General features: G+C 49.3%; 1 protein-coding gene across 4 annotated transcripts in view; it reads right to left on the minus strand.

The window, feature by feature from the left end:
* Positions 1–3,515: 3,515 nt before the first annotated feature.
* The window catches only part of COMTD1 (catechol-O-methyltransferase domain containing 1), a 43,943-nt gene continuing 26,243 nt past the window's right edge, over positions 3,516–21,215 (minus strand). For 2 of the 4 annotated variants that reach the window (XM_075610339.1, XM_075610341.1), the window contains exons 2-7: positions 13,792–13,961; positions 10,864–10,963; positions 7,727–7,845; positions 7,427–7,481; positions 5,300–5,436; positions 3,516–4,679 (exon numbers count right to left, since the gene is read on the minus strand). In XM_075610339.1, coding sequence (XP_075466454.1) covers positions 4,527–4,679; positions 5,300–5,436; positions 7,427–7,481; positions 7,727–7,845; positions 10,864–10,963; positions 13,792–13,961 — 734 coding nt within the window. In that variant the 3' untranslated portion in view covers positions 3,516–4,526. The remainder of the gene's footprint in view (positions 4,680–5,299; positions 5,437–7,426; positions 7,482–7,726; positions 7,846–10,863; positions 10,964–13,791; positions 13,962–21,215) is intronic. The other 2 variants (XM_075610342.1, XM_075610340.1) reach the window with 2 other exon arrangements.

Raw genomic sequence — 21,215 nt, forward strand, 5'->3', positions numbered from 1 at the left:
AAAATCATTAATAAATATGTTAAAAAGCAGGGTTCCCAGTGCTGATCCTTGATGCCTTTACAACTTTAGGCCAACCAGAAAAATGTAAGACCATATCAACTGCATTACCCTGGTCTAAATTCCTGCTTGCCTACTCAAAGAAACTAAGGTTAGTTTGGCAGGACCTATCATTCATAAATCGATGCGGACTATTGCTAATTTTGTTATCCATTTTGTATTCCTGAATATTATCCCATACTAAACCTTCAAGTAGCTTCCCCACTATTGAAGTCAGGCTTACGGGTCTGTAATTCTCCGGTTGTGATCTAGCTCCCTTTTTTTAAATATAGGCACCACATCTGCTTTACGTCAATCTTGTGGTACTGAGCCTTGAGTCTATGAATATTAAATGTCATGGTTTGAGCTAATACTAAACTTAGCGCCTTAAGAAATATTGGGTTTATGCAATCGGGGCTAGGTGCCTTATTTACTTAAATTTTGTCAAGCCGCGTATGCATTTCCTCAGTTATCCAATTGTTCGTTAATATAGAGGCTGTTGCTTTCTCATGTGGCACTGTTTTGGCAATTGATTTGACCCTGGTAAATACAGAGGCAAATAATTTGTTTAATACCTCTGCTTCTTCCTTATCGCCAATCATTTCCCATTACCACCTTTCTATTTGCTCAATCCCCTGAAAAAGGGAATAACCCTCTAAATTAACTGCCCAGTCATGAGTTTCATACCACCATGTTTCGGTAATGCCTATGATATTATACTGCTCCTTTGTAACTATTAATTCAAGCTCCCCCATTTTATCTGTCTGGCTTCTTGCATTAGCAAACATGCATTTAAGGTTTTTCCAGTCTGTGCTATTATCTGCCTTTCTAGCCAATTGGATTTAGTCTTTAGAAGTTTTCTAGTATTATCTGTATTTAATATGGATGTCTCCCTGCTTGCCAAACTAGTTTCCCCCAGTCTACTTCCATGAACTCAAGCTACTTCCCTATTCCTATCTTCTATCTAGTCCATTATCTTTCTTGTCCCTCCCCCCTACTTCCTAGTTTAAAATCTCAAACCTTTTTAACATCATTCCTCTTCATTGAGGTACAATCCATCATTATTATAAAGATGGCATCTCCCATGGAAGGATTCCCATTGCTCTAAAAACCCAACTCCCTCTTTCCTAAACCACTTTCTTATCCATGCATTAATCTACCTAAGCTCCAACTCTGTCCCTGGGTTAGCACATGGCACTGGTATTTCTTAAAATACTACCTTGTAGGTGCTTGCCTCACGCTTCTGGCCTAGATCCCTGACATAAGTTTTTTTTTTTTTTTTTTTTAGGATCCTCCATCTTTCTCTAACTTGTCTTTGGTGCCAACGTATACCAAGACCGCCGGTTCAGTCCCAGCCCCTCCCAACAATTTGTCTACCTGATCCACAATGTGCCGAACTTGAGCCCCCCAGGAGACAACAAACTGTTCAGTTCATGCGGTCATGGCAATAGATTGCCCTATCTACCTTTCTAATAATGGAGTTACCTACCACCACCTTTCTTGATCTCTGAGTATCCCATGTCCCCTGTGTGCTGGAGGAACTATTCCCCTGGCTGCTAGAGGAATCAGTCTCCCCCAGCCTTGCCAATCCTGCCCTGACACTCCCAATATCTTCACTCGATCTGGAAAATCTATTGGGATGGGCCAGCTCAGACCTGGCCTGCCTCTTTTGTTACCCAGCTACCTACCTGTTCCTCACTCTCAGCTCACCCTTCTGCACCACTAGATCCAGCCATGGCCTGCTCAGTGAGCACTAAACTCTTTTCAAGATAGCTGATCTGAAGAGGAAACTTGCAGCATTGACAATCAGACTCCAAAGAGACCACCTGCTCACGCATCCCACAGAGATATGCTCCCTGGAACAGCTGCTCCATGTGCACATACATGTGGCAAGATGAGCATGCTCAATCTTGCTCATTGTTACACTATGGAGAATGAAGTGCTAACAATTTACTGTAGTTCTGTATACCTTGTTTCAACGCCTCCTGGTTCTAACTCCTCATCAAATCCAAACTGCACATGGCTACACTACATTTCAGTCACGCACCTCCAATGATTTGTTACAAGTCTCGGTTTAAAGTCACACCCGTTAATTAAGCAATCAAATAAACCACCCCTCCCCTGGTCTTTCAAACGAGGCTAAAACAAAACCGTTTTAAACTGACTCCCAGCTACCACACAATCAAAATAAATTAACCCAGTGTTCACCCACCAATACTAGTTAGGCCTCGGACATGGCGCTGCAGACCATGCGCGGACAGACTGCCTTAAGACAGTGTTCGCATCTATGCGGCGGGCAGAAGTGGGCGCGCGTTGCGCAAGAAATCGGTTGAAACTGATTTCTTGGAGCGACAGGCTGGTCACGTTTGTGGTTTGCCCAATAAGGGCGAACCAGCTTCGTGACGTCACTGGCACGCCCCTAGACTGTGCGCACACCATGGCCAGGGAAAGCACCCGCCTTCCCTCGGCTCCGCGCGGCTGAATTTACCATGTCCGCAGCCTAATACACACTTAGCTGAATCTTCTAGTTTTAATTCAACACAATCCACACTGCACGTAACCACACTGCACGTAACCACACTGCACGTAACCACACTGCACGTAACCACACTGCACGTAACCACACTGCACGTAACCACACTGCACGTAACCACACTGCACGTAACCACACTGCACGTAACCACACTGCAATTCACTCGCACAGCTCACGCTGCGCAGCATTAAGTATTTTAAAAACCGTTTCATGGTGAATAAGTACTTGGGAGGTTTTGTTTTTTTCAGTCTGTTTTGGGATCAGGCATTTTGCTATTAGTGAGATCGTTGGGTTCGGTTTCTTCACTTGTTTGCAAAGTAGTCGGACAAATAGAAGTCGCACATTTTCCTCATTCCCATCAATAAGCGATACCTACACATTTTCCACAGGATACAGTTGAATCTGAACAGCCAATTTTACTGATTAAGTTGCTGCCATTTTTTCTTTTTTGACCCAATCTGCCCATTTAATTGTACGTTGTGGTTCTATTTCTAAAGTACAAAAGACAGAAGATCCGCCTCCGGACAAGAAATAAAACCCCCGGGTACAAGTGAGTAAGTTCCTCGGTAACTGAGGCTCGCTGTCGCTAAAAATAGCGTTCAACAACAAAATAAACTTTCCAATGGTGTGAAATAAACATGCAGATAATGCAGCCTGTGCGTGTTGGAGGGTTACTAATGAAGTGCTTGTTTCTGCTTATTCCTGAAACTTATCGCTGACCCTGGAGAGGATCCGCTGGAATATATGAATGTCCTGAAACGGAAGCACGGGTCAGTTTGTGGCTGGTACTAAGTCGCTTACACTCATTTTCTTGCCGGCGACCTATACTTTTTCTAACCCTGGAGTTTTGGGTTCTTCCTTTTTTTTTTTAAATTGGTTTCACATAAGCCCACCCTTTGCTGAGCGGACACGCCCTGCATCCACCACCGAAGCAATAATCCCAATGATAAATTAGTTTATTTTAATGACAATTAATGTACATCAATATTATTATTTTTTTTTAAATTACAAAAATAAAATTGTTTTACGGTATAGTTGGGTGAGAGCCATATAGTAGCGCTGCACAAATCTCTCCTGTCTGTCTCCAGTGACTTCGACTGTCTTTAGAGAACCATTGTACAGCACTACACACACTGTCGGCGTTGTATACAGGGGACTATTACAGCAGCTATTATAATTAGGATGGCGGGGAGGAAATTGGATTGAATGTTTGTAGAAGCATCTCTGAACAGCCCAAGCTTCTCCTTCTTGCCTAAAATGTGCCGTTATTGTTTGTATGTAAAGCATCAACACACGCCGCTGCGCGGTACAATGGGGGGGTACAGAGATAATTACATAAGCAGAATAAGGATAAAGTTGCACACACTGATGCAAAGCTGGAATGCCGCCCCTGCTCAGGTGAGTATATAACAGGGGGGCGGCCAACTCCAGTCCTCCAGGACCACCAACAGAACAGGTTTTAAGGATATCCCTGCTTCAGCACAGGTGGCTCAGTTGAAGGCAGCACAGGTGGCTCTTCAGCACACGTTGTGCAGTCTTTGAGCCACCTGTGCTGAAGCAGGGATATTCTTAAAACCTGTCCTGTTGGTGGCCCTGGAGGACTGGAGTTGGCCGCCCCCCGGTCCATACAGACCTGTGCCTAGATCTGCCACGTTGCTGTTGCATGATCCTTTATCTTTGTGGCTGGGATTTATAGGAGGGTTGAATAATGAATATTAAACAGCATTTCCAAGTCTTTCAAAAAGGTATATTCCCTTTGCTACCAGAGGGGGCTTCTCTGGCAGAGAAGGGGTTAGGAAAAGATGGGGTTTTTTTTTAATCAGGCAATTATTGGACAGCAGGGACTGCCGCTTCTGCATGCAGCTGGTGGCGTTGAAGCAGTGTGTAGTCATACTCCGTGTTCCTTTACACTGCAGCTTGTTCATTTGCAAGGCTGAAGGAGGGGTGAGGAGGTTCCTCAAATCTTGAAACACAGCGTCATCCCGTCTCCCAGAGGCAGGGTGCTCAGAGACACCCGCGCGTCCCTTAATATCGCCTCGTTCAGCAGGTGAAGTTCCTGGGACATCGTGTCTGTGCTCTTCGCTGTGAGAACGGCCCCTCTGCCCAGCACCTGCCAAAGAATAATCACGCTCAGGTCACCCGTTCAATTCCACACGGCGGAACCTCAATGATATGTTTAATGGGTTCAATGTAGGTGAAAAATACATATCTATTATATAAAATATACCCATAATTATTAGACCCATATATCTTTTTCAGCTTTTTTTTTGTACCCCAATAACCAGGTGATTGAGGAGATGTTCTGATCCGGTCTGTGGAAACCTTACTACTTTGTATTATTTGCAATCTGACGGACACTTTTTAAATGTACAAACCCAGGAGTACCAGTACTTCATTTATTACTCCAAAGTACCACTACTATTTACTTACAGTTTAAAAGAAGGGATTTATTTGAAGTGTTTTCAGAGCACAGATCGTGGATTCTTCTTTCTAACCTGAGGTCGGGAGACTAAGCCTCTTTATTTTTCAGTGTTACAGTTGTTTAATATCAAGCGGATTACTGTTACTTTGTGCAGCCGTACTGACGCTGGGAACTGTGTATACCAAGAGTGGGCAACTCCAGTCCTCAATGGCCACAAACAGGTCAGGTTTACAGGATATCCCTGCTTCAGCACCATGATGCAATGCAGCATGTCTGTTTTCGGGGAGCTTGATTTGAGCGTAACGTACCCCGTCTATGGCCAGTATTCCTCCACTCCTCAGTAGTCGCAGACACTTCTCGTAGCACTTCTTGCAGTTCTGACGGTCGGCCATATTTAGAGAGACCAAGTCAAACGTGCCCGTTTCTTCCGCCGAGATTAAGTCATCTGTGTGCACAGAGGGAAGGAGGTCACTGCTACAGGGGGGTCACTGCTACCAGGGTGGGGGGGGGTCACTGCTACAGGGGGGTCACTGCTACCAGGGTGGGGGGGGGTCACTGCTACAGGGGGGTCACTGCTACAGGGGGGTCACTGCTACCAGGGTGGGGGGGGGGTCACTGCTACCAGGGGGTCACTGCTACAGTGGGGTCACTGCTACCAGGGTGGGGGGGGGTCACTGCTACCAGGGTGGGGGGGGGGGTCACTGCTACCAGGGTGGGGGGGGTCACTGCTACCAGGGTGGGGGGGGGGGTCACTGCTACCAGGGTGGGGGGGGTCACTGCTACCAGGGTGGGGGGGGGGTCACTGCTACAGGGGGGTCACTGCTACCAGGGGGGCATCCAAAGCAAAAACAATCTCACCGGCTGAAAGGATTAGCCAGCACTGAGGGAGAAACATTGATTCATGCAATTCTTGTATAAATACCGGGGGACTCTGGTTCTGCATTCTGTTGAACCTCAAGTTTTAATTACGTTTCACTTTTTTTTGTGCATGTTTATACAAGTGTGTGTATGTGAATAGTAATGTATATAGTTAGGTATATGTGTGTATAATGTATATATTCAGTTATAAAAAGGTATGTACTGTATATGTGTAAAGCAGTGTGTGCGTGTGTGTATATATATATATATATATATATATAAAAATAAATAAATAAAGAGCCCACTGTGTATACAGCGCTTTACAAAAGGTGTGTGTGGAGTGGTTATGTATATCAATGGTGTGGGGAGGCGTGGAAATGTAAGAGGGTGTTGCATTACTAAAAGTGTGTAGATACTATGTGGTCCCTATTGGTATATAGGGATGGAATTACATGGAGTAATTGTATGTGTAAGAGACAGGGACCACACAGTATCTACACACACTTTTAGTAATGCAACACCCTCTCACATTTCCACACCTTGATATACACTCCACACGCACACCTTTTGTAAAGCGCTGTATACACTGTGGGCTCTTTACCAATTTATATTTACACACACACACACACACACACACACACACACATCACTAACATTCAGAAACTATTTAACACCTCAAGTCATAAATCGCATACTTCACAGGGGGGAGGGGGGGTGATAGGTTTCAGTCACAGATAAAAACAGTGCATATACTGTAAGAATGTTAAGTTTAATCTTGCTTTATTCATTGTAACATCGCCGGAAGAAGAAATCAGTGCATCTCGAAAGCTCGCACAAATAAAAGCATTTCGTTAGGCACAGAAATGGTTTCGACTATTTGTTTTTGAGATGTATATCTATAGCTATATCTGAAAATAGCACGGAGATTTAGCGGTGTTATACCACTGAGCGCTGTGTGCGGTTATACGGAGATTTAGCGGTGTTATACCACTGAGCGCTGTGTGCGGTTATACAGAGATTTAGCGGTGTTATATCACTGAGCGCTGCGTGCGGTTATACGGAGTTTTTGCGGTGTTATATCACTGAGCGCTGCGTGTGGTTATACGGAGATTTAGCGGTGTTATATCACTGAGCGCTGCGTGCGGTTATACAGAGATTTAGCGGTGTTATACCACTGAGCGCTGCGTGCGGTTATACAGAGATTTAGCGGTGTTATATCACTGAGCGCTGCGTGCGGTTATACAGAGATTTAGCGGTGTTATACCACTGAGCGCTGTGTGCGGTTATACAGAGATTTAGCGGTGTTATACCACTGAGCGCTGTGTGCGGTTATACGGAGATTTAGCGGTGTTATACCACTGAGCGCTGCGTGTGGTTATACGGAGATTTAGCGGTGTTATATCACTGAGCGCTGTGTGCGGTTATACAGAGATTTAGCGGTGTTATATCACTGAGCGCTGCGTGTGGTTATACGGAGATTTAGCGGTGTTATATCACTGAGCGCTGTGTGCGGTTATACGGAGATTTAGCGGTGTTATATCACTGAGCGCTGTGTGCGGTTATACGGAGATAATTACCCAGCGTTTCCTCTGCAGGTTTTATTCTCACGTCAATCTTATCCTCCACGCCGGCCTGACGAGAGAAGCCAGGAGAACAGGCATCATTTCTGTCAGTATACAGTGGTGACGCTGCGCAATAGGAGGTATATACGGATACACAGTATACAGCGGTGATGCCGCGCTCGGTATAATGGGAGGTGTATACAGGTGTATATAATGGGAGGTGTATACGTTTAGAGGGCCCCAAAGGGTTAAATAAAAATGTAAATTATTAAAAATTTTAAAAAAGACCCCAAAGCGAGTAGCAGGGGGCGGTACCTCTCTCCAGGACGCCCTCGCACACGTGATGTCCTCTGTGTCACACACACACGCTGTTACTTTCCCATCAGCCGGAAGCACCAAAGCAAGAATCAGAGGGTTATAACCGTAGCTCCTCCCTGCGGCACAACGAGAGAAAGCTCTGGTGTCTGCGCCGGGAACCTAGGAAATGTGTGCGCTTTATAAAAGAGTGATCCCACTGAAGTGTGCGGTGTGTAAGAGGAATCCCACTGAAGTGTGCGGTGTGTAAGAGGGGAATCCCACTGAAGTGCGCGGTGTGTAAGAGGGGAATCCCACTGAAGTGTGCGGTGTGTAAGAGGGGAATCCCACTGAAGTGCGCGGTGTGTAAGAGGGGAATCCCACTGAAGTGTGCGGTGTGTAATAGGGGAATCCCACTGAAGTGCGCGGTGTGTAATAGGGGAATCCCACTGAAGTGTGCGGTGTGTAAGAGGGGAATCCCACTGAAGTGCGCGGTGTGTAAGAGGGGAATCCCACTGAAGTGCGCGGTGTGTAATAGGGGAATCCCACTGAAGTGTGCGGTGTGTAAGTGGGGAATCCCACTGAAGTGCGCGGTGTGTAAGAGGGGAATCCCACTGAAGTGCGCGGTGTGTAAGAGGGGAATCCCACTGAAGTGCGCGGTGTGTAAGAGAGGAATCCCACTGAAGTGTGCGGTGTGTAAGTGGGGAATCCCACTGAAGTGCGCGGTGTGTAAGAGGGGAATCCCACTGAAGTGCGCGGTGTGTAAGAGGGGAATCCCACTGAAGTGTGCGGTGTGTAAGAGGGGAATCCCACTGAAGTGTGCGGTGTGTAATAGGGGAATCCCACTGAAGTGTGCGGTGTGTAAGAGGGGAATCCCACTGAAGTGCGCGGTGTATAAGACGGGAATCCCACTGAAGTGTGCGGTGTATAAGAGGGGAATCCCACTGAAGTGTGCGGTGTGTAAGTGGGGAATCCCACTGAAGTGCGCGGTGTGTAATAGGGGAATCCCACTGAAGTGTGCGGTGTGTAATAGGGGAATCCCACTGAAGTGTGCGGTGTGTAATAGGGGAATCCCACTGAAGTGCGCGGTGTGTAATAGGGGAATCCCACTGAAGTGCGCGGTGTGTAATAGGGGAATCCCACTGAAGTGCGCGGTGTGTAAGTGGGGAATCCCACTGAAGTGTGCGGTGTGTAAGTGGGGAATCCCACTGAAGTGTGCGGTGTGTAAGTGGGGAATCCCACTGAAGTGTGCGGTGTGTAAGAGGGGAATCCCACTGAAGTGTGCGGTGTGTAAGAGGAATCCCACTGAAGTGTGCGGTGTGTAATAGGGGAATCCCACTGAAGTGTGCGGTGTATAAGAGGAATCCCACTGAAGTGTGCGGTGTATAAGAGGAATCCCAGTGAAGTGTGCGGTGTATAAGAGGAATCCCAGTGAAGTGCGCGGTGTATAAGAGGAATCCCACTGAAGTGTGCGGTGTATAAGAGGAATCCCAGTGAAGTGTGCGGTGTGTAAGAGGGGAATCCCACTGAAGTGTGCGGTGTGTAAGAGGGGAATCCCACTGAAGTGTGCGGTGTGTAATAGGGGAATCCCACTGAAGTGTGCGGTGTGTAAGAGGGGAATCCCACTGAAGTGTGCGGTGTGTAAGAGGGGAATCCCACTGAAGTGTGCGGTGTGTAAGTGGGGAATCCCACTGAAGTGTGCGGTGTGTAAGTGGGGAATCCCACTGTAGTGTGCGGTGTATAAGAGGGGAATCCCACTGAAGTGTGCGGTGTGTAAGAGGGGAATCCCACTGAAGTGTGCGGTGTGTAATAGGGGAATCCCTTCTGAAGTGCGCGGTGTGTAATAGGAATCCCACTGAAGTGCGCGGTGTGTAAGAGGAATCCCACTGAAGTGCGCGGTGTGTAAGAGGGGAATCCCACTGAAGTGTGCGGTGTGTAAGAGGGGAATCCCACTGAAGGTAATGGTGTAAGAGGATTATTGAGATGATGAGAGACTCCCTAGCAGTGAGGGAGAGATGGGAGGTGAGTGTGTGTGTTGGGGTCAGGCCCCTGTGTTGGGGTGTGTGTCGGGGGTCGGGGTGTGTGTCGGGGGTCGGGGTGTGTGTCGGGGGTCGGGGTGTGTGTCGGGGGTCGGGGTGTGTGTCGGGGGTCGGGGTGTGTGTCGGGGGTCGGGGTGTGTGTCGGGGGTCGGGGTGTGTGTCGGGGGTCGGGGTGTGTGTCGGCGGTCGGGGTGTGTGTCGGCGGTCGGGGTGTGTGTCGGGGGTCGGGGTGTGTGTCGGGGGTCGGGGTGTGTGTCGGGGTGTGTGTCGGGGGTCAGGCCCGTGTGTCGGGGGTCAGGCCCGTGTGTCGGGGGTCAGGCCCGTGTGTCGGGGGTCAGGCCCGTGTGTCGGGGGTCAGGCCCGTGTGTCGGGGGTCAGGCCCTTGTGTTGGGGGTCAGGCCCTTGTGTTGGGGGTCAGGCCCTTGTGTTGGGGGTCAGGCCCTTGTGTTGGGGTGTGTGTGGGGTCGGGCCCTTGTGTTGGGGTCAGGCCCTTGTGTTGGGGTGTGTGTGGGGTCAGGCCCTTGTGTTGGGGTCAGGCCCTTGTGTTGGGGTGTGTTTGGGATCGGGCCCTTGTGTTGGGGTCGGGCCCTGTGTTGGGTTGTGTGTTGTGGTCGGGCCCTGTGTTGGGTTGTGTGTTGGGGTCGGGCCCTTGTGTTGGGGTGTGTGTGGGGTCGGGCCCTTGTGTTGGGGTGTGTGTGGGGTCGGGCCCTTGTGTTGGTGTCAGGCCCTTGTGTTGGGGTGTGTGTGGGGTCAGGCCCTTGTGTTGGGGTCAGGCCCTTGTGTTGGGGTGTGTGTGGGGTCAGGCCCTTGTGTTGGGGTCAGGCCCTTGTGTTGGGGTGTGTTTGGGATCGGGCCCTTGTGTTGGGGTCGGGCCCTGTGTTGGGTTGTGTGTTGGGGTCGGGCCCTGTGTTGGGTTGTGTGTTGGGGTCAGGCCCTTGTATTGGGGTGTGTGTGGGGTCAGGCCCTTGTGTTGGGGTGTGTGTGGGGTCGGGCCCTTGTGTTGGTGTCAGGCCCTTGTGTTGGGGTGTGTGTGGGGTCAGGCCCTTGTGTTGGGGTCAGGCCCTTGTGTTGGGGTGTGTGTGGGTGGCAGACTCGGCCTCGGTTCACAGATGCCCTCACCCATTTCCAGCACTTTCCGGGATCCGATGGCCTTGGTTAGGTTCCCCAGTAGCTGGGCCACATCACTGCTCACATCCTGGGAAGTGGCCCCTGAGAGACGCTGGAAACATACACAAGGCACCATCTCTACATCACCCCATACCGCCTCTTATGTGATATGGGGGTCATCTGGTGCAAGCGGGACGGAGGAGCCAAACAATCCTCTAGGAATCCCACCAATAAGACATCACTTTATTATAAATCGGAAACGTGGGATTAACCAATCACAATGCTGCATTCAAGGCTCACAGACGGCAGCCATTTGCTTTGAAAAATGGGGCAATTAAATTGTAAATAGTTGCCAAAAACACTGAATCTGCCTCTTCACATGCCTGTCATAAAGCCGCTCATTCCACAGTGGGAGGCAGTCTCTCACGCTGCGGGGCAGTCTCTCAGTCGCTGGGAGGAGGCAGTCTCTCACGCTGCGGGGCAGTCTCTCAGTCGCTGGGAGGAGGCAGTCTCTCACGCTGGGAGGCAGTCTCTCAGTCGCTGGGAGGCAGTCTCTCAGTCGCTGGGAGGATTCAGTCTCTCACGCTCGGAGGCAGTCGCACTCTCTGAAAGGCAGTCGCACTCTCTGAAAGGCAGTCTCACTCTCTGAAAGGCAGTCTCACTCTCTGAAAGGCAGTCTCACTCTCTGAAAGGCAGTCTCACTCTCTGAAAGGCAGTCTCACTCTCTGAAAGGCAGTCTCTCACGCTGGGGGGGGGGCAGTCTCTCACGCTGGGGGGGGGCAGTCTCTCACGCTGGGGGGGGCAGTCTCTCACGCTGGGGGGGGCAGTCTCTCACGCTGGGGGGGGCAGTCTCTCACGTTGGGGGGGGCAGTCTCTCACGCTGGGGGGGGGGGCAGTTTCTCACGCTGGGGGGGGCAGTCTCTCACGCTGGGGGGGCAGTCTCTCACGCTGGGGGGGCAGTCTCTCACGCTGGGGGGGCAGTCTCTCACGCTGGGGGGCAGTCTCTCACGCTGGGGGGCAGTCTCACTCTCTGGGGGGCAGTCTCACTCTCTGGGGGGCAGTCTCACTCTCTGGGGGGCAGTCTCACTCTCTGGGGGGCAGTCTCACTCTCTGGGGGGCAGTCTCACTCTCTGGGGGGCAGTCTCACTCTCTGGGGGGCAGTCTCACTCGCTGGGGGGCAGTCTCACTCGCTGGGGGGCAGTCTCACTCGCTGGGGGGCAGTCTCACTCGCTGGGGGGCAGTCTCTCACGCTGGGGGGCAGTCTCTCACGCTGGGGGGCAGTATCACTCCCTGATGTAGAGAGGTATAATCCCCTGAAACGTAGTGGGGTTCACGCTTGTATTTGGCCCCATATCTCAGGAGTGTGAGTGTGAGTGCTTCTGACGATGCTGACAGCAGGCTCACTCATTTGCAGTCATGCTCACTCAATCTTTGGGGGGCAGTCTCACTTACTGGGGGGCAGTCTCACTTACAAGACCAAGTATTCCCAGTAAAACTCACATTTTTGTTTCATACTCCCCAATTCCTCTTATTTGGTTCCCCAGACCCAGCTCTGCTCTCAATTTAAAGCGGCAGTTCCATCTACCTTAGGAAGCAGGGGTCGCCGGAGCTGAGCCGGGTTCATTTCAGCTCCGGGAAGCTGCTGCTTTTTGAGATACTGCCTTCAAACTCCGGGATTAGTGGCACCTGTTCTGGATACCTGGAGTCTGTGTGATGCTCAGAACCCACCTGTTCTGGATACCAATGGTATTTGGGACCAAGACTAAATTTTTAAAGCTTCCAGTGACTGAGCTCCAGATTAGAACCAACGCTAACACCACCCTAACACCACCCTAACACCTGTCACTAGTTTTAAATACCTGGGCATATGGTTTGACTCCCACTTAACATTCGGGATGCACATTGATACCCTGACAACCAAGACCTACGCCAAACTAGGGGTACTTTACAGGAACAAATCCTCCCTAAGTCTCCTGGTCAGAAAGCGTATCGCACAGCAGATGCTAATGCCAATTATTGACTATGGAGACATAGTATATGGCTCGGCTCCTCAAACCCACCTTAGCAAACTTGACACCCTCTACAATTCAATTTGTCGTTTTGTTCTACAATGCAACTATAACACACATCACTGCGAAATGCTCCAAGAACTAGATTGGTCATCACTAGAGTCTAGGCGCAAAGTTCACCTTTCCTGTCTCACCCTCAAATACTTTCTGGGCAAGCTACCCAGCTACCTGAACAAGCTCCTCACCCCTACCACATGCAGCACCTATCACCTGAGATCAGACTCCAAAAGACTATTCATGGTCCCAAGGCTCAACAAAGTATCCGGACGTTCCTCCTTCTCCTTCCGGGCACCCCAAAACTGGAACAACCTACCAGAGACTCTCATATCCACCACCAGCTTAAGTTCTTTCAAATCTAAGGCTGTCTCACACTTTAACCTGGTCTGTAACTGTTTCATACGCCCATAATATATATTTTCTCTAACTGTGCACGCAATGTCTTGTATATAATGTATACCCTGTTCATTTATGTAACTGTACTTGTAACCATGTATTATTTGTTTTACTCTGTGCCCAGGACATACTTGAAAACGAGAGGTAACTCTCAATGTATTACTTCCTGGTAAAATATTTTATAAATAAATAAATACCTGGAGTCTGTGTGATGCTCAGTACCCACCTGTTCTAGATACCTGGAGTCTGTTTGATGCTCGGTACCCACCTGTTCTGGATACCTGGAGTCTGTGTGATACTCAGTACCCACCTGTTCTAGATACCTGGAGTCTGTGTGATACTCAGTACCCACCTGTTCTAGATACCTGGAGTCTGTGTGATGCTCGGTACCCAACTGTTCTGGATACCTGGAGTCTGTGTGATACTCAGTACCCACCTGTTCTAGATACCTGGAGTCTGTGTGATACTCAGTACCCACCTGTTCTAGATACCTGGAGTCTGTGTGATGCTCGGTACCCACCTGTTCCAGCTTCTTGGCTGCCGGGTGCTGTCTTAGCGATAGGCGAAGCAGATACCCTCTGCGTGGATCATTCTTACCCTCGAAAATCTTCTGGGACTTCTTTCTTCTAAACAGGAAGTACCTCTTTCCTAGAGGAAATAGACAGGAAGGTGAAGGTACGTCCAGTCCAATTAAACCGGAACAGAAATGTATTGATGTACGGTCATAACTTTGTGTGTTTAATAATTGGAGAACGGCATAAACATAAATAAAATAACCCAGGGAAACCATCCCAATATGGCGGAGCTCATGGTTTCCCTCTATGCGCCGCCATGTTCTGCGTCTCTCTGCTGTCCAACAGTCAGCTCCGGTGATGTCACTTATGGCTTTGCCTGTGACCCAGGGACCCACAGGAGAGAGTGTTAGAAAGGAGGTGTGATTTAACCCTTTCAGTGAAGGGGGGGGGGGGGGGAGAGTGGCCATTTCAGAAGAGGAGGGATCCTCCTCCTACTTTCCTCACTGGATAGATCACGTCCTGCGCACACTGGGAACGCAATCAAACCCGGAGATTTCAAGCCCTTTGAGCATGACGCAGTGACTATGCGCCGTGGCCCTCAAAGGGTTAATGTTACGTTTTCCTTTGTAAGTTTGTATTCATATAGCGCCAACAATGTACTCAGCACTTTTACAAAATAAACAACAGAATATAAGGAGTTATAACACTATAAGTGCACCAAACATGCAAGCCCAGGACAGGGATTCCCTGCCCCGCAGAGCTTACACTCGAAGAGGCACGTTGGGAGAGTATGGTGTGGTGCGGTGGCCACGCTTGACCAGATGGTTGGTGTGACGGTAGCTTTGAGACAGGCTATAATAATACACCACCAAAGATATAACTGGGTTGAACTGGACGAGACTTAGATATGATAAAATATAATTTATTCCTTGAAAAAGGTGAACACACGAGATTATACAAATAACAGGCAAAATATGGACACTCACTTAAGATGGAAATGATGAAACAGTCATACCTGGACTGGCAGTTCATACAGCAATCTTGAAAATCACAAAGACAATAGCCATAGGCTGAGCCTGGTTCTTATACAATTATTTCCCATTGAACACAACCTAAACCCAGCCCCTCTCATAAATCAGTGGTGAGGTTGACAGTTTTCCTCAGAGTAAAACTCCTCCCACCCAAGGACGTTTAAAAACTGCTTTTCCTATCTAAATAACTTCATAACTTCAGTTCAGTAATACTTACTGACACGCGAGTCATATTAATACATTCCGGCACGCATGACGCTCCCAATGAGACTAAATATTACTGTGCAATACTAAAATTAAGAGAGATATTAATATCTGTCGCTTAGGACCTGCTACACATCATGTGTCTGTAATCGTTATGTGCGAATCAGTCCCACGAATACACATATGTAGCTTTTAGCACGTTCCGCCAAGGACATCTCATAATATTCTTATATTTAATAAGGTCACTCATTCTGATATCTCCTGGCGTAACCGCACCCCGGGCCCCCACCAAGAAATCCTTTGAAGCAGGGACTCCAGTGAACATTTGTCACCGGTGCTATATTTCACACCCAATGCCCCCTCTGTACTTTTCACACCCACTTCAATCAAGCCTTTTGAAGCCCAGATATTTCTGAAAAGACACCACGCATCCTAATGTATTTTCCTAAACTGCAAGAGACCAGTTATCAAGCACAGACCGTCGCTTTCCTGTCAACCAAGTCTGGGAAAGAGCTATGTCACTATCCTGTAGGGACCCTACCTGCCCTGGCCCTGTGCCCACCTGTAGCTGCTCTGCTATACCCTTGACTCTCCTCCCTGGCTGCCTATCTACCCGGGGAATCTGTCAGGGGGGTCACTCCTGGCCGGTCAGAACAAGGGACCTCCTGCCTACCTAGCCCATCCCTAGCTTCTGCCAGCTGCCTGACACCCCACTGACCTCCTATCTCCCCCTGCTTAGCCTCCCCTAGGCCCAGCACCTCAGCCCCTGCTGATGACTCCTGCTGCTTACCTCCCTGCAGCCCCCCTGCACTCCTCTCCCCCCTGGGCAATCCTAACCCAGACCCTGGAACTACCTGAGTGCACCTACCTCCCTGACCTTGTCTCCCCCTTACCAGGGATGAGCTCAGGGGCACCTCTCCAGATGCAACCGCCTTAGCTCTTGGCTGCAGGTATCCCTTAGGTGGCAAAAGTTGGCCACTGCCCATGATACCCCCAGCACATAGCTAGGCTGCAACAGGGGGTTGCTGATCTGAGAAACCTCCTGAGGCTCTGCCAGGGTAATGGGGAACTCTAGCTGCCATACCTGCTGCTTTCCCTCCCCGGCTACCCCTAGCCCGTCTTCTCTCACTGAGATCTGATGCTGGCTACCTACCTGCAGCTTCCCCTCACTCCGCTTCTCCCTAGCTAATCCTAACCTGGATAATAGGGACACCTGAGTGAGGCCATCTCCCTGACACTGCCTCCCATTACCGGGGATGAGCTCAGGGTTGTTGGTGCAGATGCACCCACCTTAGCTCCTGGCTGGCAGGTAATCTGGGGGTGGTCTAACTTTGCCAATACCCCTGATACCGCCAGCCCATAGCAAGGCTGCAACAGTGGGGCTCTTAACTGAGAGTCCCCTTGCTGCTCCGCCAGGGTAATGGGGAAGCCTGGCTGCCCTACAAGCTGCCCTTCCTTCCCCTCCCCTGGTGCCCCTATCTCCTGCCACCCCCCGGTCACCCCTATAGTGAAACAACGTGGTACAGTCATAGGGAAAAATAAGTCAGGGTCAGTCTGCGACTTGGTCTGGCTTACCTCGCTGGTCCCTGCAGAGACCGCCGCCTTCGTTGGTCCCGATTGCAGGGGGACTGGAGTGGCCGCCGCCGGCACCATCTGGGCTGGGCAGCAACGGGCCGCTGCCGCGACAGCGCCCAGGTTGGGTACAGGTACAACGGTGCAGGACAAGGGTCCCAGGTCTTTGTGGAGGAACACGGCTCCCGCCAAACCAGGTAAAATAACCCCATCCCGCAATCCCTGTCCCTCTCCCCACTCAGAAAGGGCTCCAGCACTTTGCCGGAATCGCGGCTCTTCCACCGCCGTCGCAGCCATGGGCGAGCCCCGGGTAGCTGCCGCAGCCGAACCCGGTTTTGATGCAGGGTCGCCGGCGTGGATTGCAGCGCTCCGGTCATCGCTGGGAATCACCGACTCCACCAAACAATGTGAAACACCCACCTCCCGCACACCCCAACCCTCCCCCAAAATAAAATTGCCGCCGGCAGGATGCCGGAGTGGCGGCTTCTTCTCCGACGTCGCCGGTTCTCCGCAGGGATCAGGTGGATGGCCGCTGCTCTCCGCCGCTGTTGCCGATGCAGCCCGGCCAGGTTCTCCAGGACTCATCCCGTGAAGGGATGTCGCCCTGGCTGGGCGGGAGCCATCAGAGGATGCCACTAACTGGGTCATCTTGTCCGCAGCTCGTGAGCGCTGGCCCTGAGGGGCTTCTTCGCCCGACTGCGCACGGTCCGGGCACCGGGCATTATTGTGGCCCGTTTGTTGGCAGTGCCGCAGCGCCTGCCGGAGCTTCTCCGCCACCAGTGGACTAACCCCAGCAAGGGGCAACGGAGTCCAGAGCGGAGTTGCTCGAGCGCTGGGCTCTGGGAGGGGGTAAGCGGGTCGGTGCAGCACCAACGCCGTGAACTGGGTCCACTTCGCCGGGAACCACGTCTTGCGCAACGCACACACCAGTGCTAGCTCTTTCAGGGAAAATGGACAGGCCGCCGCAACGGCCGTTACCTCTCCTGGGTCAAGACTTCCGTGGTCTCCGAGACCACCCGCTCCCTCAACAAGTCTCTGCCGTCCCGGAGCTGGGTCCATTCCCTGCTCTCCGGGAGGTTTGATGGTTACAGCGGCTGCAGCTGTGGATCTTTGCTCAGCCTGCCGGGTTTCATGCTCACCGATCGCTGCCTCTCTCTCAGCCTTGCCGGCTGCTGGTCCCCGCGCCGACTTGATGCACTCCTCCAGTCTTGGTGCCGGCTCCAGTCACATGGATAGCCGGCACTTTGGTTCTGGAGGCAATGCTTCTCACAAGTAGGGGAACAGTGAGGAGGTGCCATATCTTGTGTTATATGTTGTACACTGTGTTCAATATCTTTAGTTCCAGGAACTCACAATTACCATCGAGTTCCCACTATATTACAGTATCCCTCAGTACACTGTAATACAGGTCCAGTTCAATCCCGCCGCTGCCACCAGTTTTATTATAAGCCTGTGACGGTAGCTTTGAGACAGGCTATAATAATACACCAAAGATATAACTGGGTTGAACTGGACGAGACTTAGATATGATAAAATATAATTTATTCCTTGAAAAATGTGAACACACGAGATTATACAAATAACAGGCAAAATATGGACACTCACTTAAGATGGAAATGATGAAACAGTCATATCTGGACTGGCAGTTCATACAGCAATCTTGAAAATCACAAAGACAATAGCCATAGGCTGAGCCTGGTTCTTATACAATTATTTCCCATTGAACACAACCTAAACCCAGCCCCTCTCATAAATCAATGGTGAGGTTGACAGTTTTCCTCAGAGTAAAGCTCCTCCCACCCAAGGACGTTTAAAAACTGCTTTTCCTATCTAAATAACTTCAGTTTAGTAATACTTACTGGCACGCGAGTCATATTAATACATTCCGGCACGCATGACGCTCCCAATGAGACTAAATATTACCATGTAATACTAAAATTAAGAGAGATATTAATATTTGTCGCTTAGGACCTGCTACACATCATGTGTTTGTAATCGTTATGTGCGAATCAGTCCCACGAATACACATATGTAGCTTTTAGCACATTCAGCCGAGGACATCTCATAATATTCTTATATTTAATAAGGTCACTCTGTGACAGGGTAAATAAAAGCCACCAGTTATATGCCTGGAAAACCTATGTCTAGTCTGCAGTGCAGCACTGACTAGGTTAACTTCAGCTGGGTACCTCAGGACAATTAGTTGGATCCCAGCTGCCTAATCAAGGTGTGTTAAAACCAAGCCTGTAGACACATGGAGCCTGTCTGTTGAGGAGAGAGGAGTAAGCTGCTGAGAGATTTCCTGATACAAGGTCTGATTAGAAAAGTAGATGAATTGTGAACTGTCTGTCCCCTGCATAGAAAAGGGCAACTGCCATATACACTGTCTGCTAAAGAGAAACTGTTTTTGTCTGTCTGCTGAAGAAAAGCCATTTTCCTTTTGTTGCTGATGAAAAGCTATTTTTGTTTTGTGTGCTGTATATTTTTCAAGGCTAAATAAATAAGCCTCGTCAAGAAACCCGCGTGTGTAGTTGCATGTACCCTGCAACACACTCATTCTTATAACTCCTTGCGTAACCGCACCCCTGGCCCCCATCAAGAAATCCTTTGAAGCAGGGACTCCTGTGTAGTGAACATTTGTCACCGGGGCTATATTTCACACCCAATGCCCCAGCCTGGGTCCTAGCTGTCTCTACCAGCCAGATGTGTTAACATAGACCAAACCCCTTCTGTACTTTTCACACCCACTTCAATCAAGCCTTTTGAAGCCCAGATATTTCTGAAAAGACACCACGCATCCTAATGTATTTTCCTAAACTGCAGCTCATGAACCCCTTAAGCCCCAGTGTGTGTGTGGTGCAGACACTGGCCCAGAAACAATACATTTATACAGGGGAATAAACAGTTGGATGGCTGAAGCAAGGCAAAACCACATTACTGGACCCCAGTCCAGTTAACCCCTTGCTTCCCAGGTGGGAGTAGAGGGTGGCCAAATGGGGTGAAACCCCTTTAATCCCAGGCCAAATCCCCTCTCTCTTGACAGTTGGTAAGTACGAATGTTGGTCTTGGGCAGTCCAGGCTATTGAAATGTTTTATATCATTTAAAGACATATAGAACACCCACAAGCTCATATTGAACCCCCAAAATAGCCACAACATATATATAAGCGTATAAGTGTCACAGAGGAGTGCTACTGAGCATGGCAATATAAATTTAAAACCAGAGACGAACATGAAACACAGACAGAGCTCAATGCACATCCAGCGAAACTTTACACGGTACAGTGCCTAAATATACATGTATTGATATCTATTAAATAAAATGGTCTTTTAGTTTAACATTTTGGCCAAATTGTTGTAAGCCCCTGAGCCACTGCACGGCAGACCAAATCTCAAGGGTCCCTACACTAATATAAATTCTTAATAACCTGTGCTAAGTCTGTGCATTGAGGATGTGCATTGAGCTCTGTCTGTGTTTCATGTTCGTCTCTGGTTTTAAAATTATATCATTTAAAGACACGTTGCTATGATTACAACAGTATATTGCGTTTCATTTTATGTAGCCTAACTTTTTATTACATTTTTTTTTATTTAAAGATAAATGTCTCTACATGTTTTTAATGGTATAGGGGCAGTAGTTTGATTTGTCGGAAATCTATTTAAAAAATAATGTACACCAAAAAACGACAGTTACCGCCGGACAAAGTGGAGGCGACATTTCCGGTCAGTGATGCGCCCCGAACTGCGAACGCGAAATATCTATTTAAGTTTAAACTTATTAAGAACGATCTCCGCAGTCACTGCTTCAGCCGAGACTGAACGCTCTGTCCTTGGTGACAATTTAATTAATTAGATTGTAAGCTCTTCGGACCAGGGACTCCTTTTCCTAAATGTTACTTTTATGTCTGAAGCACTTCTCCCCTTCATGTGTTATTTATATTATTTGTTATTTATGTGATTGTCACGTGTATTACTGCTGCGAAGCGCTATGTACATTAATGGTGCTATATAAATAAAGATATACACATTTCATAAAATCGAATTTGATGTTATTTGTGACTTTGCACATAAAACGCAGAAAGAGACGCATGGCTTCATCTCTAGGTTACAACAGACAAGACAGAAGAGGATAAGGGCGTGCGCTAGATTTAGCGAGAGCCAGCTGAGGAAAGAGAGACGTTTCAGCCAGAGAAGGCAGGACGCAAATATAGCAGCAAGGCAGCATCAGGGCGTGACTGGAGAAATGGCGCTGCTAGTTACCGTGACCCATCAGGGCGTGACTGGAGAAATGGCGCTGCTAGTTACCGTGACCCATCAGGAGGTGATTGGAGAAATGGCGCTGCTAGTTACCGTGACCCATCAGGAGGTGACTGGAGAAATGGCGCTGCTAGTTACCGTGACTGGAGAAATGGAGCTGCTAGTTACAGTGACCCATCATGAGGTGACAGGAGAAATGGCGCTGCTAGTTACCGTGACCCATCAGGGCATGACTGGAGAAATGGCGCTACTAGTTACCGTGACCCATCAGGGCGAGACTAATAAATGGCGCTGCTAGTTACCGTGACCCACCAGGGCGTGAC

Source organism: Ascaphus truei, chromosome 8 (genome assembly GCF_040206685.1).
Source record: "Ascaphus truei isolate aAscTru1 chromosome 8, aAscTru1.hap1, whole genome shotgun sequence".
Lineage (NCBI taxonomy): Eukaryota > Metazoa > Chordata > Amphibia > Anura > Ascaphidae > Ascaphus > Ascaphus truei.